The sequence below is a fragment of the Cervus elaphus genome, chromosome 12, assembly GCF_910594005.1.
Source record: "Cervus elaphus chromosome 12, mCerEla1.1, whole genome shotgun sequence".
Lineage (NCBI taxonomy): Eukaryota > Metazoa > Chordata > Mammalia > Artiodactyla > Cervidae > Cervus > Cervus elaphus.
Genome location: NC_057826.1, coordinates 55,626,247 through 55,654,234, shown reverse-complemented (window position 1 = coordinate 55,654,234; position 27,988 = coordinate 55,626,247). Strand labels below are relative to the sequence as shown.

The window sequence follows — 27,988 nt, the reverse complement described above, 5'->3', positions numbered from 1 at the left end:
CGGGGTGGAAGTGGAAAGAATAAAGTCATAAGCACTTCCTAAAAAGTGAACATGCAGAGGGTACTATGGTCACAAACACATAAAAGCAAACATTACCGAAAAGAAAACCATCAAGAAGTTTCAAAAAGAGGATGAAAAGCAAGAGAGCTAGAGCAGACCTCTGGGACCAGCAATCAAAGCAATAGTGGGAAGTGGACCTCCAAAGAGTTAAGTCTTATTCTTGAATTGAATACTGAGGAACAACGGATAAGAACAGTACAGTGGGGCAAATGTACTCTTTTTGGCTTACAAATATTTATTTTAAAGGTAATGGGGTCCTAACTGGAAGTTTAGAGTGATTCACTCATATACCAATAATTGTGGATCAAGGTATGATTCAGAAAGGCTATACTGTAGTTAACCTAACATTAATGTTATTGATAAAAAGAATTTTTTAATTAACGGTAACTCTAATATTAAACAGTTGATTAACAATGTTGTGTTAGTTTCAGGAATATGATAAATAGAATTTTTCTAATCCTTCAAGTATTTGAGATGATATGGAACAGGATAAAAAGAGAAAAAAATTTTAAGTTAAAAGGTAAAAAGAAAAAAAAATAGACCATCGACACTTGTGACTTACAGATTTTTGGATTTCCTTTAATAGGAAACTTCACAATCATTTCCTGGGGATTTGTGCAGATGAAAACAAATGGAGAATCAGATTCTTCTTGACTCATGTCTGGATACTGCAAAATATAAAAATAAAAAGTTCAGGCTAGTTGGGACAAACTTTGAATTTCAAGGAGATCAAAGGATGTCCCAGAATCCACCTCAACATTCTGACGGTAGTACTCTCCATTACATAGCCAGGTAAAGACGATAATGCTTAATAAACAAGAACAAACCTTCCACTTTCCCCCAAGCTTTCTTATACAGTCTTTTGCCCACCATTTGTGACTTCCTGTAATGGAAACAACTTCTTAAAAAAAGATGTTTGACATCTTTCCAGAGAATCAAAACTGACTAATCTTTCAATATAAGCAACTGTGAACTGGGAGATTCAGAGGTCTCCTTTAGGAACATCAGGCACCCACCTCCAGATTCAGCTCAAGTGAACCGCTGGAAGGTTTAAGAAAAATAGAACATTTGTGGAAATTCTGCCAGAAACCATCAACAGGGCACTTCTCTCACTAAAGGGAAGGAAGATGATTCATTCTGAAAGCTATGAACATGCCAAAGTTGTTTTGCTGGATGCATTCCAGACTCACTTAGGGTGAAAAGGTAACGGTACAGCAATTCTGAAAACAATTTAGAAGCCTCCTTTGGATTTCCTATCACAAAACGAATCTGTGTGAATACTTAGGACTTTTATTCCTTCTGCAAAGACAGACACAGAACCTAGAGTAAGAATATCTGGCCACACAATCACAACTTAAGCAACAAGTGGGTGTTGGCAGAAAAGTGCTCTCCAGCAATGTGCAACTGACTTGGTATTTCAACATTTCCTATCTCGGGATGTCTTGTGTTTAGTATGTTCGATAAATACGACTCTAAAGCCGACTATGGCCATGGGTCAGACTTCAATACCAAAGCAGCCTTTCTCCTAGTAACGAGAAAGTGTGAAATTATTTTCCACTCTTATTTACCTGCTAAGATGTATCCCGTAAAGATCTAAGGCTCTAGAGTAAAAATGGACGTTTCAGTGAAATAAGGAAGAAAATTCAAATGTCGGGACTTCCCTGGTGGTCCAGTGGTTAAGAATCCGCCTGCTTATGCAGAGGACACAAGTTCAATTCCTGGGAAGATTCCACATGTTGTGAGGCAACTAAGCCATTGAGCCACAATTACTGAGACTGTGTACCTTAGAGTCTACGCGCTGCAACGAGAGAAGTGACCATGAAGTGAAGCCCATGCAAGGCAACTAGAGAGTAGCCCCCACTCGCTGCAACTAGAGAAAATCCTCACACAGCAACCAAGGCCCAGAGCAGTCAATAAATACATAAAATGCATTTAAAAAAAATGAAGATGGAAGGAGAAACTTTCTTTTTTCCTTACCCTTTGGATCTTTAGCAGTCAAAGAAAAGTGGGGCCCAGCTGTTATTGTTGAGGTGTTTTGGCACAAATAAAACCAGAGGCTGGCATCAAGATCTTTAAACCTAATTCTACAGAGGCCAAAGTAGCAACAGTCACAATTCATATCTCTTCGATTTTCCTTCTCTCTCTTCTCTGTGTCTCAGAGAGTGCTGAGGCAGAGGACAAACCTGCCAGGACTTTACAGCTCTGCTTTTCCAAAACGACAAGCCATTTCACTCCTCTTTCTTCCTCATCAATAAATGTTCCCTCTCTACTGGATCAATCCCGTTAACAAACACACTTTCTATAATGTCTGTCATAAAACAAAAGCTCCCCAGATCCCACATTCTCCTTCTGCTACTGCCCCATTTTCAGGTTCCCCGCACAACAAAATTCATTAAAAGATTATCTATACACTTTGCCTCAAATTCCTTTATTTTTTCTTGAAGTCACTATAAAGAGGCTTTTCTTCCATCATTCCACCAGAATGGTTCTTCCAAAGGTCATCTTTCATTTCCATGCTGCCAAATAAATTCTACTTCTAGGTATATACTCAAAAGAATTGAAAGCAGGGATTCAGATATTTGTACACCAATGTTCAAAAGCAGCATTACTCACAATAGTCAGTAGTTTCCACAATCCAAATGTCTAACAATAGACAGATAAACAAAATATGGCAGATACATACAATGAAATACTATTCAGCCTTTAAAAGGAATGGAATTCTGATACATGCTACACCATGAATGAACCTAGAAAAATTATGCTAAGTAAAATAAACCATACACAAAAGAACAAGTATTCTGAGTCTACTTATGTGAGGTGCTTAGAATAAACAAGTTTGGAAGTTCCCTGGCAGTCCAGTGGTTAGAACTTGGTGCTTTCACTGCTAGGGCCCAGGCTCAATCCCTGATCAGGGAACTAAGATCCTGCAAGCTGAGATGCACAGCCAAAAAAAGAGATAAATTCATAGAGAAAGAAAGTACAACAGAGGTTACTAGGGGCTGGCGGCGGGGTGGGGGATGGGGTGGTGGAAGAAAGAGGAATTCCCATTAAGGTACAAAGTTCCTGTCTGAGATGATGAAAAGTTCTAGACACGGATGGCTGCACAACACTGTGAATATACTTAACACCTCTGAATTGTGTGCTTAAAAATGGTTAAGTTTATATTATGTATATTTACCACAATAAAAAAAAAAAATCAAGGTCCTAGATTTTCTTTCCAAACCTGCTCCTCTCTCATTCATATCCCTTTAAAATAGCTATTCTAATCTTCCCAGTTGTTCGGGTCAAGAACCGCATAACCAACCCTCAGGGAATCCTGTTAACTCTACTTTGGAAAGATACCCAATATCCCACCATTTCTTAAGACCACCATTGCTACTGCCCTGGTCCAGGCCACCACAATGTCTCTCTGGATTACCATACTAACCTCCTAATCGGTCTGTCTATTTTGCCCTTAACGTTCCTCTTGTCTATTCACATCACAGCAGTCCGAGCTATTTTTTAAACATATTCAATATATCGGATTACGTCACTCCAAAGTTTAAAACTCTCCAAAGGCTTTTTGTCTCAGTCAGAATAAAAGTCCTCACTATGACGTACAGGTCCCCAGTATGACCAACAGGTCCCCAGACAATCTGGCCCCCACTTCCTTTCTGATGCCTTCTCCCCCACTTTCTTCTCCAGCTTTTCAGGGTTCCTTGTTCCTGCCTCGGGACATCTGTGCTAGCTTACCCCTCTTCCTGGGATGCTTTCCCTGCTCGGTATCTGCCTGGTTTCCTCTATCTTTCTTCAGAACTTTGTTTAAATGTCAACTTCGTAGTGGGTCTTCCAGCACTCTTAGCCCCCATCTCTTTATTTTTTTTCTACAGCACTTATCATCATAAATGGCAACCCACTCCAGTATTCTTGCCTGGAAAATCCTATGGACTGAGGCGCCTGGTGGGTTACAGTCCATGGAGTCACAAGAGTTGGACATGACTTAGTGACTAAACCACCACCAATTCACTTATTTAAACTTTTAAAATTTGGACTTTCCTTACTAGGATAAAAGCTCCAAGAAGGCAAGGATCTTTGTTTTGCTTACTCCTTAGCACCTGGAATCATGCCTGGCACATGATAGGCAATCAATAAATATTTGTTGGATGAAAAAAAACAAAAAAAATTACCAACCTGTGCTTTTAGGTTATCTTAACCATGTTAAATACATACATGCTGGGAACTGGACACTCTTAGGACTAAACTCTGGCTAAAAGCAGGCGCTAGTCTATAATCTGTTATTCCTCAAGCTAAATTAGAACTTTTGTGTCTTGGGAAGTAGCCAGTAAGGCCCTGTGTTTAACAAAAACTACCCTGACATATATTAACAGAGTCAGAAAATGTCAAATAATGGGGAAAATGATGGATACATGAAATTATAGAACAAGTGGTTCTCTGGACCCATTCATGCCTTCTAATAAACACTCCCAATTGAATCTAAATCCAAGTTTCATGTGAATATTCCTGTTCCCAAGCTCTATCACTAAACTTCAGGAGGCTTACAAGAAACAGAGCTGAAGAGCAAAGAAGCCTACGGGAATAAAGAAAAGTAAGGCCTATGTGTTGGAAGAAGGGATTATTTTTTATGGTAAAATGCATTAAAGCAAAGGCAGCTTGGCAGAACCTGCACCTGCAGAAATGTATAATCTCTGAAACTGGGTCTCGGACACTAAGAGACCACATTAAATACCAAAAAGTCAGAGACTTGCAAGGAAGAGGGTTTTGGTTTGAGAGTCAAAAGACTAAATAAAATGCAGCTGACCTAGAGAAAGAGTAAATTAAGAAAAAGAAGGTTCATATTTGTGAAGAACGTAAATAAACTCTCAATGTCATATCCAATTTAGAGAGGATATTAGATTAAGGGTCATTGAGATAGTGCAATAGACAGGATACGGAATGAGGGTGATAAGACCAAGCAATTCAAAGCAACCATTTACATTCAGTAACAGACTCCTCAGGACGCCGCTGCTGTTCCTGCCTTCACCAACATGACTCCTATCACCTGGTTTCCAGCCTGAGGAGCGGGGGAGGTGGGCTTACTCTTCTTTCATGCCTCATAAGTTTCATAGCTGTCTAACATAACAGGTAATTAACTACTAAACAGCCGTTTTCTTCTCCTCTCCAGAGGGAAACTGTTCACCAGCCATCTAGAAAACATTTCTCTTGCCATTTTCATAAGAGAAAAAAAAAAAAAGTTTAGTGGCTCTTGGCAACCACTACAGTCTCGGAGCCAAGTGGGCATTTTCACCAACTCCATAAGCCTCCATTTAATCCTTGTACTGAAATGATCAGAAAGTCCTACACGATGTCACTCTTCCCAACAAATCCCCAGATGACCCACATGTAAATCTCACACCTGTCTCCAAGGACTAACAGCTAAAGGAAACAGTTAAGAAGAAACTCATTGACAAAGAACGTATGTTTGCTAGAGGTTTTCTTGGTTTGAACTTTGGGGAACTAGATAGGACATAAAATCAGGCTCTGAAATCTAGTTAGCTGAAAACCAACTCCAAGAAGATTGAGGTGATAATACTCAGAAAGAGAGAAGGAAATGAGTCTGATAAAAAGACCACAAGCACAACAGATCCAAAGAAGCATATCCTGAAAGCAACTGTGTTCTCTGATAAACAGCCCTCATTAAAAAAAAAGAAAAAGTTGTTCTCATTTTTCTTCAAAGCAATTCAAGGTGTTCACAGGATAAGTAGTACTCTGGACCCCACCGTACTGGAGGATAAGCGTTTTCTCACGTCAGAGTTAATGTATTGATCATGATACTTTGATGAGATGACTACTGCATATTTGACTGGAGTTGGATAAAGATCATGCCAACTGTCCCTAAGTGGGACAGCTGAACTCATGTACCAGTACCCAATGCAAATCATGTGCCTAACACCAAATACAAGGGGTTCCAGCTCAATGCCAGAGAGACCATTCACATTTGCGCCAAATGGGAGGAACAAGGATAGGTGATATTCAGCTTGGAGTCTTTCAGATACTTGTGGAAGATGATCTGGCTGAAGCCACACAGTACTGGCACCCTGGTCCCTTCCTTGTTTGTTGTTTAGTCACTAAGTCGTGTCCAACTCTTTGCAACCTGAAGCCCGTCAGGTCCCTCTGTCCATGAGATTCTCCACACAAGAATACTGGAGTGGGTTGCCATTAAAACTCCCAGTCTGACTTTCTGTGCCCTTGTGAATCCTATCTATACTGGAACCTCTACACACAAGAGAACCGAAGGACTTATGTTTTTTCTAAAATTAACCTCATGGCTTTTCTGCCCTGATTCTTCAAGACCAAAATGAAAATCATCCATTCGTAACAATTACTGTTGGTCTTAATTTTCATAGAGCAGGCTTTCACTCTAACTAGTAAGAACCAAAAGAAAATTGCTCTTAATCCCAAATGGCTCAGTGGTAAAGAATCCACCTACCAAGGTTCAATCCCTGGGTCAGGAAGATCCCCTGACCCAGGAGGAGGAAATGGCAACCCACTCCAGTATTCTTGCCTGGAAAATGCCATGGATGAAGGCATGAAATCCCATAGACAGAGGAGCCTGGCAGGCTACAGTCTGTGGGGTTGCAAAGAGTCAGAAATGACTGAGTGTGCATGCAAAGATACTACATTGTAAGGCCCTTAACCATTCAAATCTACCCTAATATCTCAGAATGCTAGGACTCCTCTTGTTTTAAGGGCTCTGCTGACTTCATATTTTTATCTCCCAATGGCTGGTCTGACTCAGCTGAGAACAACTCCTGAAGCAGAATTCACAGAATCCTTTGACATGAGTTGACATATCAAGGTAAGATCATTATCAAGTGATACAGTGTTATTAACAGCAACAATACCCCTTTATCAAATAAGGGAGTTTTGTCTTTCAGAACAAAAGAGATTAAAATATTTTAAACAGTCCAAATGAAAAATCACAAAGTGATTTCTGTATGGCTCTAAATTTTTGTACTACCGATTTTTGTATTACGTGCACAGATCACATACTACAGAACCTCTCTCCTTCACTGCTACAATACAGGTTTCCTTTGCTACAGCTCCTTTATTTTAAAAAGGTGTTTTCCAGGACTTCCTTGGTGGTTCAGTGGACAAGACTTCATGCTCCCAATGCAGTGGGCCTGAGTTCGATTCCTAATGAGGGAACTAAGATCTCACATTAAGCAGCTAAGCCCATGCACTCTAGAAAAGCCTGGGCGCTGCAACAAAAACCCAGCACAGCTAAAATATATCATAAAAATTAAATAAATAAAAAGTCATTTTCCTTAAAAGAAAATTCTTTTCTTCTGTACACTTCCCTGGTGGCTCAGAGGTTAAAGCGTCTGTCTGCAATGCGGGAGACCTGGGTTCAATCCCTGGGTCGGGAAGATCCCCTGGAGAAGGAAATGGTAACTCATTCCAGTACTCTTGCCTGGAAAATGCCATGGATGAAGGCGCCTGGTAAGCTAGAGTCAATGGGATCGCAAATAGTCATACACGACTGAGCAACTTCACTTCTCATGTATAACCCATGCAGACTAATGGTACTACCATTTACCCCTCACCATAGCCAGAAACCAAAATCTAACCCGGACTTCTTTCTCTCACCCTTCACAGCCAATCAAATCACCAAGTCCTATACACTTTATCTTTTAAACATTCCAATCATCTGGTCCTTTCTTTCCAACTTGACAGCTAGAGCATTGCTGCCGGCCTCCATCTTGCCTCCACCTGGAAAATCATGATAATTTCCTAAATTATCTACTTGTTTTCAGCTTGCCCCATCTAGTCCATTCCTTCCTACTTCTGTCAAAACAATTCTTCTAAAGTGCCTTCAGAATACTAAATTCTCTCACATGGCATTTAAGGCTTCTCATTTACCAACCAATACCTGCCCCTCAATTTATTGTTATCACCGTTAAGTGAACACCTACCATACACCAGGCTATATGCTAGGACACTGGAGATAACAAGGTTAGATACCGATGGTGATCTAAAGGAACTACATGTGAATATATAATTATAGGGAGGAAAACAAAGGTTAAAGATGTAAATAGAAATATGAACACAGGAGCCCAGAGAAGGATGTAATTAATCCTGTCAGGGAGGAGGTAGGCTGAGGTCAGGAAAGACTCTACAGGAGGCAATGAACAAAGCACTCTTCACTCTTTCAAAGAATGAACAGAACTCTCATGGTGGACATAAGCATGAAGATACAGGATGGTATGTGAGGAAGATATAAATTCTGCTCTCTTCAAGGATCACCTTTTTTAGATTTCTTAACCCTCCCCCCTGTCTCCAGTCAAGGTGAGTTGGGAGTTAGATCTCCTCCTTTATGTATTCCTTTGGGCATATGATAATTATCATGGTTGGGTTTTCTTGTCACAGTCTCTTGCAGCAGCTTTAAAAGATCAAGAGAAGATGGAATATCTTGTTGAAATTCTGGATTCTTAATGTGTACAGTGCCAGGACATGACACAATGGTCAATAAATGTTTGCTGAATGTGTGATTATATAATATTTTGAGCAATAAAACTTAAATTAGAAGATAATTTGCCTCTTGGTTCATACAGTATACTCGGTAACAAATTAAGAAGCCTTTCAACAGACTGAAGAAAGACAGCAAGATTGTAAAGTTACAGCATATTCCTTCTAGATCAAACAGACTGCTTTCTCTCTAGCCTGGGTAGTGGTGGTGGTGGTGTTGCTGCTCAGTTGCAAGTTATGTCTGACTCTTGAGACCCCATGGACTGTAGCCCACCAGGCTTCTCCATCAATTGGATTTCTCAGGCAAGAATACTGGAGTGGACTGCCATTTCTTTCTCTGGGGGAATCCTCCCAACCCAAGAATCAAATTTGCACCTCTTGCATTGGCAGGTGGACTCTTTACCACTGAGCCGCCAGGGAAGTCTGAGTTTACTTACAGGTAAAATGAAGGTGTCACATTAAGTGACTGAATCTACCTGCATAAAACCTTGCATTTGTCCCCACCCCCTTTGTCTAATTCCACAGGCATTTCCTAGAAGATCTGTTTTAAGAATTTTTTTCTATTTTTGGATGTGGACCATTTTTAAAAGTCTTCATTGAATTTGTTACAATACTGTTTCTGTTTTATGTTTTTTCGCCGAGAGGCATGTGGGATCTTAGTTCCCTGACCAGGGATCGAACCTGTACCCCTTGCACTGGAATGCAAAGTCTTAACCAATGGACTGCCAGGAAAGTCTCTAGAACAGATTTTAAAAATACATCCAACCTGGATGACAACAGCCTTCTCACTAGACTTCCTACTTTCAGTCTCTTCACAATTCATCTTCCACATTGCTGCCATATTCATTTTCTGGCTCCAATGATTTTCAAAACATCCCTTCCCATCCCACGACTGACTAGAGAGAAAACTCTAACCTCTGCAGCCTATCCTCAAAGTTATCTACCATCTGACCACAGCATAGATTTCCATTCAACAAACTGGTTGCTATTATTCTCCACACAGGCTCATGACTTCTCACCTCTCATTACTCTCTCCTTAGAATATGCTTTTCTACCTGTAAGTAGGAAGACTTAAACAGAAACTCCAATTCTACCATTTACTGATTGACAGTACACAGGTTGTTTTAACCTTGAGTCTTAAGTTCTCTCATCTCTAAAAGAGGGGTAATGATACCTTTTTTGGTATCAAGTTGTTATGAGGATTAGAAAATAACATACTAGGTTGGGCACATAATAACTAATCAAAAAGTGACAGTTTTTATTATTACTACGCTTCAAGGCTAATTCAAAAGCCACAATCCTAAGATGTTCAATATTGCTAATAATTAGAGAAATGCAAGTCAAAACTGTAATGAGCCACGATCTTACACCGGTCAGAATGGCCATCATTCTGACTACTGTAGACTACAGTCTACAAATAACAAATGCTGGACAAAGTGTGGAGAAAAGAGAATCCTGCTACATTGTTGGTGGGAATTAAGCTGGTGCAGCCACTGTTCAAAACACTAGAGAGGTTCCCCAGAAAACTAAAAACAGAATTATCAGATGATCCAGCAATCCCACTCCTGGGCATACATCCAGACAAAACAATAATTCAAAAAGATATATGCACCCCTATGTTCATAGCAGCACTGTTCACAATAGCCAAGACATGGAAGCAACCTGTGTCCATCAACAAATGAGTGAATAAAGAAAATGTACTATACATATACACACAAATTATATATATATAATTGTATATACATATACAATGGAATGCTACTCAGCCATAAAGAGTAAAATAATGCCAATTACAGCAACATGGATGCAACAAGAGATTATTGCATTAAGTGAAGTAAGTCAGAAAGAGAAAGACAAATACCATAGGATATCACTTACATGTGGAACCTAAAGTGAGTCACTCTGGAGAAGGAAATGGCAGCCCGCTCCAGTGTTCCTGCCTGGAGAATCCCATGGACAGAGCAGCCTGGCGGGCTGCAGACCATGGAGTCACACGAGTGGGACAGGACTGAGTGCCTAACCCACCACCACCACACCACAGTGAGTCACTCAGTCTCGCCTGACTCTCTGCAACCCCACGGACTGCAGCCCACAAGGCTCCTCGGTCCATGGGATTCTCCAGGCAAGGATACAGGGGCAGTTTGCTATTTCCTTCTCTAGGGCATCTTCCTGACCCAGGGATCGAACCCGGGTCTCCTGCACTGGAGGCAGATTCTCTACTGACTGAGCTACCAGGGATTACTTGTGGAACCTAAAATATGCCACAAATGAACCTATCTACAAAGCAGACACACAGACATATTTGTGGTTGCCAAAGGGGAAGGAGGGTGGAGGGTGTATGGACTGGAAGTTTGGGGTTAGTAGACACAAACTATTACATACAGAATGAATAAACAACAAGGTCCTAATGTATAGCAAAGCAAACTGTATTTAAGATCCTGGCATAAGCCACAATGAAAAAGAATATATGTGTTAACTGAGTCACTCTGCTATACAGCCAAAATTAATACATCACAAATCAACTATTCTTCAATAAAAATAAATATATAAATGGCCAGTAAATACTTGAAAAGATGATTGTATGCTTGTATTTAACCGCTCAGTTGTGTCTGACTCTTTGCAACCCCACCGACTGCAGCCCACCAGGCTCCTCTGTGTATGGGGATTCACCAGGCAAGAATACTGGAGTGGGTTGCCATGTCCTTCTCCAGGGGATCTTCCCAACCCAGGGATCAAACTCAGGTCTCTCGCATTGCACGTGGATTCTTTACCAAAAATGTCACAAAATGGTCAGGAAGACTGAATGAAAATAACAAAGTATGGTTTTCACCCACTTTATTAGCAGACATTAAACTGACTATTAATAATCAGTTTTGATAAGGTGTTGGTATAGGAAAGACTCAGACCATTGGCAGAATTTTAAATTAGATTTTTCTTTAAGAGTGGTAACTTAAAAAAGAATGGTAACTTAGCAGTTTGTAACAACTTCTAAATGTATGTACCTCAGACTCTAAGTTCTACTTCTCAGAGTTTATCCTGAAGAAATACTGAGTCCCCATGGGGAAATCTAAAAAGCCACATTCCTAATAAAGTCCTCCTCCCAGCTGGAAGCAACCTCTCTCTCCTTTAAATTCCTCAGAGGCAGTCTTTACTTCCCTTAAGACAGTTCTCTTTGCTTTCTATTTTGTTGTTTGGTTGTTTACAAACCTGGTTGTAGATATATCTTACCTACCTGGTGCTCTTTCAAACATTCTGAGAACAGAACCCACGGCTGATTCACCTTTTTGTTTCTCTTAGTGCCTAAAACAAAGGCACTCAAGCATTGATTAATATATAAATAATAAAGAAAATCTTAAGAATTATTTGTTCATTTTCAGATGAAAAGATACACATTAAAGAATTCATATAAATGCACAGAAAAGTGTTCATATCCCCTTCTTCTCTTCAGGGTAAGTACAACAGGAAGCATAATGCTTCCTGGATTATTTTAAAATGTACATGGTTGTCCTCACCTCATCAAGTGGGCACTTGATACCCAGGTTGCAAACAACTCAAAGACAGTCTGTTCTGACCTAGAAACTCACGGAAATGTTCTAGTCTTCATGAGAACTCTGAAAATACATTCCCTGTCTCCCTCAAGTGAGTTGAGATCTTAAAAAATTGCCTAGGGCTGACTGGGCTAGTCGTTGCAGACACAGTTCCCCTCTTTGTTGGGGCTCAGAGGCAGCCCTCAAGATGCCTTAGAAACCATACATTCTAAGGCCTATGAACTGGCAGCTTTTCTTAGTAAAACAGAGAAAACACTTTCACATAATTTAAAAGGGAATTTGAGGATTCTGCATTTTTCAATGCCAATGCCTGGTCTGAATATTGACTACTATTTAATTTTTCACCTCTCAAGTTGTACAGACAATCCTTTGGTGATAGAAGCTGATGGTTTCCACACATGAAGTGATATATGCAATCTTCCTGAAGATCTGTATCATATGGATACTCTTACAGAAAATGGAACAAGTAAGACTCTCTTCCCCATTGGAAAACAGTACTTACTTTGCTGATGTCAATTTGTAGGAACCCAGCAGTAGAACTGGTCCAGCATTAATCTTTAAATACAGGATCTTGGCTCTTACAAAAGCCGTAAGATCAAATGGACTGAAAAGCCAGTAAGCTAGCAGGAAAGGAACGGATTCAGTATAGAAGTAGAATAATCAATGACCTCAGAGATTTCAGACAAATCAGATTTTCTATTGAAGGCAGAGATATAAATAGCACAAACACAACACAGACACAGAGAAACAAAAGCCTCCAACTCAACTTTCTGTTTGAAAACTTGTTAGGTCTAGAGAACTGTTCAAACCACAGCTGCTAATGGTTATGGATTTGGCAATCAAAATGTCTTTGTTAAAAAAGAAAAAAAAAAACGTTTTAACTGCCTTACTATTGAGGTTACAAACCACAGCCTTGATGCATTGTTGCAGTCAACATCCTGCTGTTTTTGAGAGCTTACATCTGCTGCTGGCAGATAAAACCCTGGCGAGGCATGGGCTGCTTCCAGGGGAATACAGAAGAAGTCTTAACTAGACTGCTCTCACCTACCTTTCTTTCCTGAGTTGAGGCTACAGCCTTTTCTGCATTGCTCCTAACTTGTTTAGGTTGATCCGTGGCCATTACTCAAGACGACCGAGAATCTAGCAGGCTTTTTTCCTGGCACACATCAGCCATGCCAGCCATACTACTTTTAGAAGATAAAAGGAAGACGAGTTCTTAGCTCAGGGGAAAGCATTTTAAGCACATATTTTTAAAGCCACTTATAGTGTAGTACACTTGATTTTAAATAATCACCAATAAAACCTTTTCTGTTATTTCTTTTAAGGAACTAAATAATTATACTATGCCCAAAATAGTGTACTTTAACTTATCAAAGAAAGGCCAAGAATGAAAGCTCAGGAAGTAACTTACTGACTTCCTCTGGGGACGGAAAAATTTAGGAACAAGATGGAGAAGTAAAATACAGTCCCAAGTCACACAGGACATTAGTTTGAAATAAAAATTACTAGGTCTACACAGGTTTCCAAAGAAAATGCAATTCAGCTTGGTGATGAGGAATGAGTGTGAAGATGCAGAAAGACGACACAGGTCAAGAAACTGTTTCCTGGATTATTGTCCCTCAGTGAGCTGATCTATGAGGACAAAAAAAACCTCAAACGTATTTAGACCAGCACTTACTAACTATATATACAAGATACTGGTATGTAAATACGTGGGGGTGGGAGCAGGTGGGGTTGTGGTCAAAAAGTTATGAGAACACTGTATACTATATTGATCAAATAAATCAGATAATTACTTCAGAGTCATAATGGACACTAGCACATTAAGGGCTCTGAAAAATTCTGCAGCAAACAAACAAATTTATTAAATCCAAAAAAATTTTCCAAATCAGCATAAATTTTCTATGCATCCACAGAAACCCCTTACTCCTCCCCCTTTTTTTTCCCAGAGAAGACCTATGCCATGCAATGGTTTGGGAAATGCTAGAGTTATTATTCCTAAACTCTCAACTCATTCTTGAAAAAATGAGAATAACATTAGTAAAACAGACTAGGCAATCACAATTCTTACATCACAGAACGCTAACTCAAACAGAGACAGGTAGATGACCAAAGGTGCTTCGGACATTTTCCAAAAGACAGCCAAATACCAAAGCTACAATCTCTGAAAGTGGTAAGAGCCTTATCCAATAAATAATCCTCTAAAAGAGCTATTATCAATTCTGGATACATTCATGTGCTACTCTCAAAAACAAGGGGAAAAAAAAAAAAAACCAATGGGGAAAAGCCACAGCAAAGCTGACCATAGGGAAAATAGATATGGGGCTCCTGTTTGATGGAAGTTTCATGGCTTTTAGCATTTGGGGATATTCTAATGTCATACACCTCAGGAAAATTCATGAAGAGTTGCCAGGACCTTCAGCTGGGAACACATGGATCACACACTTCTGGGTGCTGCCCTCATCATCCTCAAGATAAAAGAAAATAAGCTAAAGGAGGGATACTATGCTGACTGAAATAGAAAAATTCTTGAGAAACCAAAAAGATTTATTCTGTTAACTGAGTTTCTAATTTCCATAAACCTTGTGGTACTCAACAGACTAGGATTATAGCCTCCTACCCTTCTCAACACAAATTTGTGGCAGAAAGAAGAGTGGTTAACTGCCTAGAAATTGAATTCATTTGACCTTGAATCAACTGGTGGTCTGCCTGATCAACAAATGAGATAAAAAGGAAGGCCCCTGGCCAAAACCCACCACACACAGGGCCAGATGCGCCTGTGTTCTCTCTCAGAATGCAGCAATCCTATGAAGAAAAGATGACATATCAAGTGATATTAAGCTCTTCATAGATATCTAAAACTGTAAAGTCTATATCAACATAAGGGGTTTTTACAATTATTATTTTTAGAATGAAAAAAAGGAAAAAGGGAGACTAGGAGAAGAAAGAAGACACTGAAAATAATGGGCAAAACGTACATAGATAGATAGAACAGGCACAAGAGTGTGGAAAACAAACGGCCTTCATGTATCTACAGTTTTGCCTAGGTCTAGATCAGGTACTAAGGGCAAAACAAAAGGGTCAGAGTCAAAATTCATACCGAATGAAAGCACTGTACTCACAAAGTAATCAGAAAAGGGCTGAGGAGGCAATCCACAAGAAACTGAAAGACAGAAAACTAGAGGGATCATAACTATTGGCTAAAGCCTGTGAGGAATGAATAGAAAAAAATGAGATGGATGGGAACAGTTTTTTGTTTTTTTAACTTATTTGGCCATCCTGGGTCTTAGCTGTGGCACATGGGGTGTAGTTCCCTGACCAGGGATCAAACCCATGCTTTCCATATTGGGAATTTGGAGTCTCAGCCACTGGACCACCAGGAAAGTCCTTGGTTTTTCTTCTTTTTTTAAAGCACTTAATTAATAATGAAAGGCAATTAAGAGTTTCTGAAAAACAAAGAATCAACTGAGAAAATTAACATGAAGAACATATTCTTAAGCACAGTGGTGGAACTCCTACTGCATAACGTAACTGTTTCAAAAAACAGGAAAACCATACTGTAAGACTCTTCAGGCTTTAAGGATGGGACTTTTCCTATTTTGGATTCCTGCTAGTCTGAGTCTTAACATAAGGCTCTAAATTTCAAAAGTTTTCCAATTAAGCTAAAGTCCTTCAGCTCCCTCTGCTGTTCAGAACTGTACTCTTTGCTTTCTGCTCAGTTGTGTCCGACTCCACAACCCCAGGCTCCTGTCAGAGGATTTCCCAGGCAAAATACTGGAATGGGTTGCCATTTCCTTCTCCAGGGGATCTTGCCAACCCAGGGACCAAACATGCATTTCCTGCATTGGCAGGCAGATTCTTTACCACTGAGCAACCCGGAAATCTTTAGCAATCAAAATAAATAAAAATACATACAAGATGCATATACAAACACAAACACATACCCAAAGATGGCATGGTCCAGGCAATCAAGAGTTCAAACATACAAGTCTTTCATGAATTCTCTAGTCTGGACCAAATGTTTCAGAGTATATAACAAAATCTACCATTTCCACCATCTAACTGAAATAATTCAAGGAATAATAAACAGTTTCTTCCCCAAGAACAGGAAAACTTTATTAAGGAAAAGGACTCTACACTTGTTAGTTAGATGTGCCAGTAGCTTTTTAGGCAGAAATGTACATGTACCAGTCTTCCACATACTAGGAAGCAAAGCATCATCACTATGTTATTGTTTGTTTGTTTGTTTGCTTGCTTCTGCTGTGGTCTTTTCTCTCTCCGTATTTCCTCCTTAGGAGATTCTACTCACATGTCTAAATTCAGTTTCTAGCTCCTTACCATATACAGGATACTCTGAGTTGAAGAATCTACAGGACAGCTATCCTGGCAAATCAAGCATCTGTCCAAAAGAAATATTCTTTACTCACCTGATCCTTAAACTGCTTCTGAGACAAGCAGTCAATTAGGTCCACACAGCCCAGAAGACAGCCTGAGGGATAGTCATTGGGAAATTCCACATCTAAATTAAGAGTAACAGAAGGATTACATAAATTTCCTTCTTTGTGACCCTGGAACTCACAAATCTCTTTTCAATTCTGAATAAATCATTTTCTCATGTTTGTAGACATAAGGAAAACTGTGAAGCTTGTTACCTAGCACAATTGTTTGAATTTTAACAAAAAAGTTGGTTAACTGGCTTAGTCCACTATCCACATCCTAAGCTATAGGAAAATAAGCCTCGAACCACTGAAGTTCAGGGACCCCACAAATTCACTCCAAACACATCAATTCCACTATACTCAACAGGATCAGACTAGAATTTCATAGTGCTGGGTTCTGGAAATTTGAGGTTTCAAGAGAGAAAGTGGTAAAAAACATAAGAGTCAGAATAAAAATTTTAAAGAACCCAGTCATACCAGTCAAAACAAAAAGTTCTTTTTAAGGAAACATGCATTTCCTGATTCCTAAAGCTCGATTTCTTAACTTTTAAAGGTGGTTCTTTATTCTCTCATTTTACCTTCAAAACTACTACATGCATTGAATCAGGGGAAGGAAACCAAGACACCCAATGGTCAGAAGTGTTTTTTAGTATATAAATTGAGAGTGCTTGCAGTGATTCTCAAAACTCACTGCTGAAGTCAACTAACTTTGATCTGTCCAAATCCGATTGCAGATGTCTATTTGAGTCACTCCCAATAAAAAGAGGTCTTATTTGTGTTTGTTCTTCCCAATTTAAAGATCCCAGAATTTATAGTAGTTATTTTACTCTCATAATAACAAAAAATGTAGAAAATTAAGACTAGCTGGTTGATTCCTGGCGCTGGAAACTGAGATTTTTCTTTGTCTTGTTTGGGGACTTAATGCTTTGAATAGCTGTTCATGATTTGCCACACACACACACACAAAGTTTAAAGTCCCTTTCAGCCAAAAAAAAAAACCCCAAAAAAGCCACAGGAAGAAGGAAGCGAAAGAGGATGAACGTCAATGACTTCTCTTCACAAAGTAAGACTGAAATTAGAAGAGTATGTGGCTGTTACCTTTTCCACGGAGGAAGAGATAAGTAGTCTGGAGTTCTGAGACTTCTTGTGGAGAGGGTCTTTTTGCTGTGGCTGCTATCCAAAGTCTTCCTCTGTGAGGGGTGTACCAACTTCTGCCCTCCACCCTTAAACAAATATAAATTTAGTGGGAAGAATCTAAATTCTAGTGTCTACTAAAAAAACGTAGTGATGCTTTGGTTCCTAGTATGTGGAGGACTGGTACATGGACATTTCTGCCTAAAAAAACTATTGCCATGATCTAGCTAATAACTGTAGAGTCCTCCTCCCATAGAGGATCTCACATGCTCGAGCTAAGTCACTCAGGCATGTCTGACTCTGCAACCCTGTGGACTGCAGCCCACCAGGGTCCTCTGTCCATGGGATTCTCCAGACAAGAATACTAGAGTGGGTTGCTATTTCATTCTCCAGTAGGATCTCATTAACATATAGCAAATTATCCAGGTGAGCCAAGAGATCTACAGATGATATCTCACCAAGAGGGGTATTTCTGGTAGGAAAAAAAAATTTCTCCTATGATACCTTTTACTTGAATATGAACCCTGTTCCCTAATTTTCCCTTTCATTAGAACAAACACAATTCATCTCTCTCAGTTCCTATTTTTTACCTATCTCTGTAACGCAGAAATGCATCTTTCACCAGCCTTTGGACCTCCACGATCCAAACCTTCTGTTTTCAAAGCATTGGAGTTGTACCACAAAAATTAAAATCCTTGCCTTTGAGTCATAAAAGATTTGTTCATTGTTCTCCAACCTGACAGAAAAATCCTCACCCACACATAACTCCTCAAGAATAGTACTTTCATAGTTACTATTTAAGAGTTTAACTAGATAAAAATGCTATCATCTTTAAATTGCAACCACATTCATTTATATTTTCTAAGTATTTTATAAAGGGTTATATTCTTTGTAGATAATTAAACAACCTGTTAACTAATTTGAAAGAATCTTTAAGTGGAATAACAAAATGCAATCAAGAGAATGTTATAGCTACCTACTTTCTAAGGATTACAAAAAAATGTGTCTCCTTTAGTTTCTACAAGACAAAATAAAGTAGCCTGATAATATAACCCTATTATATTTGCCTTATAATGGGAAACAGAAATTCTCTTATCCTTAGTTTTCTAACACAGATGAATTGGAAGAGTACCAGGCACATGGTGGATACCCAATAAGTGGAGAATGTATCAATATATTTCTTCCCTCTACTCCAAATGATACCAAGGGATACTGGGAAAACAGTCTCACAAATGTGGCAGAACCACCCACTTTGTTTCTGTGGGATTAGTGACTGTGGGTTGGATGCTGTTCATCCTGTTCTTTTCAGTGAGAAAATGTGGATAACACAGATCCAAAATAGGATGAGAGCAATATAAACATTCTGATTCCCTCAGCAAAAAGCAAGCTGTTTCGTATTCTACTTTGGGAAAGGAAGACACCTCAACAGCAGAGAATGGAATGAGAAGAACAGAGATCTGAGGGCCCAGGTGCCCTGGAGCAGAAGCAGATTCACATGCACTTGTAATGCCACTACGTACATACATTATGGAACATTTAGGAGGTGAAGCAGGAAAGCCGGACTTTCAAGAAGGGAGAAAAATAGTAACGCACCTTCACGAGGAGGTAAATCACAGCTAACCGTGGAAAACACTAAAGTTGAAATGATTGCTCCTAAATTCTGATAATAATTTTTTTCAAGAAAGCAGAGAAATGACTGAAGCTTACAAAGTAAGAGTGGAAACAGCACTTTGAAAACCAGAACTCTAGTTCCCTATCTGCCACTAACTAGGCTTTGCAATTCAGAGCAAGCTATTGGGTTGGTCAAAATGTTTGTTTGGGTTTTTTTTTTTTTTTTTGGCTGCACTGGATCTTTGCTGCAGCGCGCGGGCTCTGCACGGCAGCATGTGGGCTCATCTCTAGCTGCGGTGTGCAGGCTTCTCTTGTTACGCAGCCCAGGCTCTAGAGCGCCCAGGCTTCTTCAGTCGTGGCTCATGGGTTCTCTAGTTGCAGTGCACAGGCTTAGCTGCCTCACGGCATGTGGGATCTTGACCAGCGATAGAACCCACGTCCCTTGCATTGCAAGGTGGACTCTTAACCACTAGACCACCAGGGAAGTCCTCATTCGGGTTTTTCATAACATGTTATGGAAAAATCCAAACACATTTTTTGGTCAATCCAACACTTTACCTTTGCCTGCTTAAATGTTTAAGACTGTAGTAATACTCGATTGAGCTACTTCAACACAGCTACTGTTTTGAAAAGTATAAAATTGTATTTAAATAGAAGGCATTATTATTGTGATGAGTTAGGACAATGCCAGGGATATAAAATTCTAACAGATAAAACAAGAAGGAAAAAATAGGTATTTGTATCCTCACACTCACTGCAGTATTATTTACAACAGCCAAGACATGGAGACAACACAAATGTCCACCAATGGATGGATGAAGATTATTCAGCCATAAAAGAAAACAAAGTCTTGCACTTGCAACAATATGGACCAACCCTGAAAGATTATGCTAAGTCAGACAGAGAAAGATAAATATTTTACAATCTTACTTTACCTGTAGACTCTGAGAAAAGCAAACTCATAAATACAGTGATAGACTGAGTGAAGGCAGTCACAAGATACAAACTTTTAATTATAAGATAAATCCTGGGGATGTAATGTACAGCATAGTGACTGAAGTTAACAATACTGTATTGCATATTTGAAAGTTGCTAAGAAAGTAGGTCTTAAAAGTTCTCATCACAAGAAACAAAAAAATTTGTAACTATGCAAGGTGATGGATTTAACACAAACATATCATGGTGATCATTTTGCAAAATATACATATATATGTAATCATTATGTTGTACACCCTGACGATGTTTTATGTCCATTTTATCTCAATAAAACTGGGAAAACAAGGGAGAATGAACATATAATAGTAAGTGAATGAAGAAAACCATAAACATATATCTACATATTATGACCTCACTATGTAACAATCTGCAAAGGATAAAGAATACAAACAAATACTCCAAAATTATAACAATAGCTGTTCCTAGGCAGTGGAATTATAGATGTTCTTTCTTTTTCTAGCTCCTTTTCTCTATTTATCAATTTTCTGTTTACATTTACAAAAGCAAAGGCAACAGTTGAACTCAAGAGGAAATATATGAAACCACGGAAGAGTAAGCTATCACCATTACTCACATTTACGACTTTACAATACCTCTACTTATCCTCACTACTACTCCCCACTTTTTGTAGAAAAGGAATTTGTGTTAGAACAGCTTCTCAATATGGTTATTCATATTAAAAGATAGATGTATAGATAGAAAAACAAAGCCAAAATTAAGCTAGTGACTTTTAAAAATTAATAAATAGGCATAAGAACTCTGAATTTCAAATAGGATCAAACTATTAAGGTTGCTGAGTGTTATATTACAAACGCAAAGGCAGGAGAAGTTTTCTCAATAAACTTCCTTCCAAAGAAGAAAAAACTTCCATTCTATTCTTTGTTATGACTAAGATCTGTCGTCTTTCTAAACTCGGTTTCTTTTAAGCTATTCAGTTTTAAAAAACAGTCCATAACATGCATGAATACACTGCTTAAAGTTCTATGTGTTGATGAGTATTATAAATCATTGCTAGGCTGGGAAGAAGAATCCCAATCCATCAAGCTAAATCAAATTTACGTAAAATCTTTCACTGTCAAAATTCACTTCTGTCCTTACCTTTTAATCCCTCGGACAAGCAGAGAAGCCCAAGGCTGATGCATAGAGAGGCACCAGCCGCCATCAAAGCCTTCCTGAAATTCTTGGTCCTGGATTCGAAACTGATGCCGACATGAACTGAACTCTAGTCCTGATCCTGCTGGATGCAAAGCCTTCTTCTGTGAGGCTGCACCTGTCTGGTCTATCCACTGTGCAAGAAAGAAATCAAACACACAATTTGTCTAACAAGGGAAAAATCTGGAGTAGGCATACAAAATGAGATGAATTCTAATAATAATGAATCATGCTGGGAATGTTCTCTTAGAAAAAAGTACCCCCACCTCTGTCTGAAACAAAGTCCAAAAAAAATGGAGAAGGTATAAATTCAGTAGAAGTCCCAGGTATGATAACATAGTCCCATCTTGAAGGATGGTTAGATAATGCTAAATTCTCCAAATATAGCTTCCTAATTTCAGCCAGAGCACAACTATCAGACCAAATAACTGGTTTGAAATTATTAACACTTTAAACTTATTAATGATCCATACTGGATTCTGGAAAATTTCCAAATACAGTTCTATCAGCCAAAGGAAGGTTCAACATTTTGGTTCACATGTTCTTCATGTGCTTAAGGAACTGGGTCACATACTGTTACCATGATAAAGCCAAACAGATGCTTTCAGGGGGCAGAGGTTCTGACTATTGGATGTATGAAGTTATTAATATTCTCTTATCCTGCAATGAACAACTTGTCCCCTGAAAGAGAGGATGGAGCACAATGAAACAAGGCTCCCATCAAGTAAAAAGAATACCAAATTGCAGGGTACGGATAATTATAGGAGGCTGGAGAGTCTTGGCAGTAGTTCAGTCAGAGAATGACAAAGGTTAACATTTCTTCCTGAGCAAGAAGACTGAGTGCTCTGAAATTTATTTACAAAAAAAAGGGGCTCTGTCAGGATGATGAGGTTCTCAGTTAGTTAACTTATTAATCTTTTATTTAATAATTTATAGGGAAAACAAAAATGTTAGGAGGGTAGAGGCTCTAAGCAATCATTTAACCCCTAAGATTTCAGTTTTCTCAACTGTAAGATGATGGAGTTGGACTAATTGAATCTCTAAGAATCTTTCTGCAATAAAATGACTGTAATTAATTGTGTCATAACTAAAAGAAAAACAAACCATAAACATTTGAGTACTTAATGCAGTATATGTGAAAAGCATATAAAGTAGGAAGACATATAAAATACAAAAAAAGAAAAGGTTCTTGCTTTCAAGGAACTTACAATCCTAGTAAAGGACAGACACTTAAATAACTGTCCACAACATAAGGCATATATGAGTAATTACTACACAGGGATTTAAGTCCGTAAGTGGGAACACAGAAGCACAACTTATCCATTACATGGGAAATAAGTGATTTCATAAAAATGTTGGTATTTGAACAATCCTGTGGTCCAAATTCTCTGGTTCTATCTCTATTACAGTTCTAATTCATATTACCTGTTTTTCTACCCCACAGCTACTGTTCTAAATTAATCTTATTGTCTTTTAATAATACTATTTTAACCCATGAGATAACCCATCTCATCTCCATTTTTAACCTCTAAATAACTCTCTACTGCCCGAGTAACACCAACCTGGGCCCTGATCGTCTTCACACTATGCTAGCTCAATCGTTGTCCTAGCAATTTCTGTGCTTCTGTCTTACTTTTCCCTCCAATCCACTCTCTACACAGGCATGCAAGTCATGCCAGTCTTCTGCTAAAATTCTTCCAAGACTCTTCCCTGTCTGTGTGTGTGTGCTTAGTTAGTCGTGTTCAACTCTTTGCAACCCCACGGATTGTAGCCGGCCAGGCTCCTTGGTCCATGGGGATTCTCCAGGCAAGAATACTGGAGTGGGTTGCCTTGCCTTCCTCCAGGTGATCTTCCCAACTGAACCCAGGTCTCCCGAGTTGCAGGAGGATTCTTTATCATCTGAGCCACCAGGGAAGCCCACTGTCTTCCCTGTCAACTTTAGAATAAAACCAAACTCTTGAGACATAAGGGCTTTCATGATATGTTACCTACTACACTGGAATGAGTAGCATCCCTCTCAAATTTATGTCCCCCCAGAACTTGTGAAATTGACCTTATTTGCAAACAGATGTAATCAAGCTAAGACAGAGTCATACTGGATTAGGGTAAACCCCAAATCCAGTGACTGATACCCTTACAAAAGGAGAGACCAAAAAAAGGATAGAATACCTAGAGACAGAGACATATGGGGAAGAAGTCCACATAAAGGCAGAGGCAGAGAGCAGAGTGATGCAGCCATAAACTAAGGGATGCCCAGGGCCACCAGAACCTCAAAGAAGCAACGAAGCATTCTCCCATGGAACCTTTGGAGGAAGTGGGGCCCTGCCAACACTTTGATTTCAGTGTTGAGAATTGTGAGAGAATAAACTTCTTGTCTTAAGCCAACCAGTTGTGGTCTTTTGTTACAGCTGCCTGGGAAACTAATACACTTACTAGTACAGTTTAATCTCTAAGAATACTTAATTACTTATGGTTCTCCCAACCTACAGTGCTCTCAAGCTGCTGGGAGCCTTTGTACATGTTACACCATCTACCTAAAAGTCCCTCCCCAAATCTGTCTGCTTCTTCATCCCTTAGGTCTCCTCAAACACCATTTCTTTTGTGACTCCTGTGAGTTTATGATCTCTCTCCCAGTGACATGTGTCTATTATAGCAATTATCTTAAGGAACTGAAATTCTTTGTATTCAAACACATCTTCCCATTAAACTTGAAGTCCTTAAAAACCTCAAGGGTTTTTACCTTTTAATTTCCCAGCACTTAGCAAAGAGGGCTTCCCATGTGGCACAGGGGTGAAGAATCCACCTGCCAATTCAGGAGTAGCAAGAGACTCGGGTTCAATCCCCAGGTTGAGAAGATCCCCTGGAGTAGGAAATGGCAAACTGCTCCAGTATTTTTTGCCTGGAAAATCCCAAGGACAGAGGAGCCTGGCATGCTGCAGTCCATGGGGTTGCAAAAAGTCGGACACAACTGAACATGCATGCGGGCGTTCAGCAAAGAACCTGGCTTATGTACAGTGCTGCATGAGGATCTCCAGTTAAACTGTCTAAACACTGCTTTGATTGCATCTCTCTGCTTAAGAACATTCTATGATTCACATTTACGAAATAAAAATGTGAAAACTTTCTAGCTGAACATTTAACTCTTTAGTGATCTGACTCTACCTACTTAACCCCACTTGTTTTCTATGAAAATTCCTTTTATGAGTACTACATTTGTAGTCTAAATTCACTATTCCCTATATAGTTGATGCTTGAATGATACAGGTTTGAACTATGTGGGTCCACTTATACGTGGGTTTTTTTTTTTCAATAATAAATACTATAGAACTACATGACCCGTAGTTGGTTGTAGATGTGGAACCTACTGTGGAGGTGGAACTACTTTACGGAGGGCCAACTATAACTTAAACATGAATTTTTGACTGTGCAGAGGGCCACCACTCCCAATCCTCCCCTACACTGTTCAACTGTGTGTGTGTGTGTTTCCCATGCCTTGTTCCTGTGGTTAATTCTGACTGGACTGTTTTTTCCCCACCATCCCCAAACACCATTTACTTGGATACTTACTTTTAATGAATGCCAGCTTCTCTATAAAAGCCTCTTTTATTCCTCTCAACTGTCTTTCCCTCCTCTGGGTTTCCACTGTACTTATTTATATCTTTATCAACATTAGAACTGCCTATGTCATCTTTTCCACTACTAGTCCGTGAGTTCTTTGAGGACAGAAGCAGTGTCTGGTTGATCACTTACTTATGGGATTACACACATTAGGTGCTCAATGTACTTAATGTCAAAATGTATGACAACAATGGATAAGTGAATTAATGTATTAATTTACAACACAACACTAGGGGACTACCCACATTCTATAAAAGACAAACAAAAACCATTAACGAAAGGACCATGGGAGTATTTTATTTTTTTTATTTATTTTTTTTTTTCATGGGAGTATTTTAAATCTCTATGCGTGTGTGCTTGCTAAGTTGCTTTAGTCGTGTCCGACTCTTTGTAACCCCATGGTCTGTAGCCCGTCAGGCTTCTCTGTCCAAGGGATTTTCCAGGCAAGAATACTGGAGTGGATTGCCATGCCCTCTTCCCCGGAATCTTTCCAACCCACGTGTCTCTTATGGTATTCTGCACTGAGATCATAGGCAGGTTCTTTACGACTAGTGCCACCTGAGAAGCCCTTACACCTCTAGCGTACTTAACAAAACCTTCTCTTGGGTAATACTCAAATGGTAACTTGTCACAAGTGCTGCAAAAAAAAATTGGACAAACTGGGTCAGAGAATAAGGTGGGTAGGAGTATTGAGAGAGCAGACTGGTGTCTACAGCCTATGAAACAGGCACACTTGAAAGAAGAAATATCCGGGCCCAAACTTTTCTCACCATCAGTTAGAGCAAAGTTCCACTAACCTGGGGAGGGGGCTGGTACAGGTTGGGATTCACCAGAAGTCCCAAAGGCTCTTCAGAAGATCTATCCAATTTGGTCAGCGGTTGGTTCAAGGTTCCATTGGCAATGGCATGTATTGCCTCATCTAGTCTGTGATAACAAACCAAAGGATTCAATAATTGGCAATGCCCTATGCTCAAAATATGCTTAGATGGCACACACATAAGATTCTTCATTAGTAATAGAATATGAAATTCAAACACACATAAGACTCTTCATTAGTAATACAATATGAAATTCAAAGAGGGATCCATGGATGACCTTCCCTGCTCCCCCTACTAACTTCCCCTTCTCTTCTCTTCACTCTAAGAACCCTAAGGAAGATTAGTTAGTTGAAGTTTCAGAACACAAAGAAAATAGGTAGCACACTATTCTAGGGCAGACTATTTCTCAACACCTTCAATTATTCTTCTGCCTGCTCAACAGTCCCTTCCCATTCCTCCATGCTGATCTGAATTCTATCCTTGCTTCATGGCCCAGAATTTCTAAGGAGTCCTTCCACCCACCCAGCACAAAAGTACTTATTCCTTTCTCTGAAGTCCTGCAGCACTTTCTATTTAAACAGTCACCAAATATACCCCATGTAATCCTGTGTCTGTGGTGTTTGCTATGAATATTCGGCTCTCAACCTATAAAAGAATGTGATGATTTCAATTGAAGATTATGGAACTAGTCCTACTGGTTAGTAAGTGATCACAGGTCCTGCAGGAACCATCTCTTACTCTGCTCTACAGCTTTTCATTACTTGCCACTATACTACCATGTCCCTGCTTGACAAATGTTTGTGGATGATAGTAATTCTAAGGGACAAGATAATGAAAAGGTTCTACTAGCAGGGAAGGCTGAACCTGACCTTGAATATAATTAAAGAGGTATTTGTTAGGCACTTCTTACCCACAAAGCACCTTAAATGGGGAGGAGATCAGGGTTTTCCTGCCTTCAGGAAGCTTTGAATCTAAGTGGCAGGTTTAAGACAGCTAAAATAATGATAAACAAAACATGAGAGGATGTAATTATTACTATGAGACAGATACAATCCATTTGGTAGTTACTACTTATCATCTCAGGTGTTGTACCAAGGAAGTTCAAAGGGGAGGCAGATATTTGAAAGGCAAAGTTGGGAGGAAGGATTTCCAAAGCAAGGGAAAAGCAGAAACAAAGACATGAAGCTAAGACAAAACAAAACAAAAAGTACAAGAATTTGACGTAAGAAGTGAGTGTAAAATAGGACAGAGATAATGAAATCTAAAGGAGGGAAACAGGTTTAAGACACAGTACACTGGTTAAGGACATCTAGAACTCCAGAATCTATTGAAGAAAAAAATACAAATAGCTACTCAATACATTTTAGAATGCTCACACTTACTACCATACAACCAAAGGGGGGGAAAGTGAATAAAAATTATGAAAAACTACCATTTTTTATGTATCAGAATGGCAATTTTTTTGTTGTTGTTAAGAAACAGACAGGGAGGGGGGTTCAGGATGGGGAATACATGTAAATCCATGGCTGATTCATGTCAATGTATGGCAAAAACCACTACAATACTGTAAAATAATTAGCCTCCAACTAATAAAAATAAATGAAAAAAAAAAAGAAAGAAACAGAGAAACTAGCATCTTGGTATCTAGTGTCAAAAAGTCAAAAGCTATGCACAATTTGAATTTTGAGATAGTGTCCAATTTTACTTCTAAAAGGCTGTACCGCTTTTTATTGAACATAAAAATGATTTTTGTTATAAAAATGATCCATGCGTATTATGGAAAACAAGAAAATACAAATTAATATAAAATAAAAAATGTCTATACCCATCACCCAGAAACAATTTTTTCTTTATATCTGTGTATCACACATGCAATAGTTGAAAACAAATTTACTGAAGTTAGTGGTAGCATTTGCCTTAAGGAGAGAATAACCTCTGTTTAGGAAAAATCTGTGATGGATCTGCCACAAATCAAAGAGAAAGGTCAAGGACTGGGTCGAGTAGAAAGCATTACTGTGTTCTCCAGTATCCAGTTTTCTGTGTGTGTGTGTGCGCGCGTGTGTGTGTAAGAGAGAGAGAGGAGAGACAGAGATATGTATGCCACTTC

At 39.2% G+C, this 27,988-nt stretch overlaps 1 protein-coding gene across 2 annotated transcripts in view; it reads right to left on the bottom strand.

Annotated features, from left to right (window-relative positions):
- TRIP4 (thyroid hormone receptor interactor 4) overlaps positions 1 to 27,988 on the bottom strand; it is a 48,746-nt gene that overhangs the window by 5,854 nt on the left and 14,904 nt on the right. For both annotated transcript variants that reach the window (XM_043920213.1, XM_043920211.1), the window contains exons 8-12: positions 25,861 to 25,987; positions 21,392 to 21,579; positions 17,651 to 17,775; positions 16,541 to 16,632; positions 623 to 728 (exon numbers count right to left, since the gene is read on the bottom strand). In XM_043920213.1, coding sequence (XP_043776148.1) covers positions 623 to 728; positions 16,541 to 16,632; positions 17,651 to 17,775; positions 21,392 to 21,579; positions 25,861 to 25,987 — 638 coding nt within the window. The remainder of the gene's footprint in view (positions 1 to 622; positions 729 to 16,540; positions 16,633 to 17,650; positions 17,776 to 21,391; positions 21,580 to 25,860; positions 25,988 to 27,988) is intronic.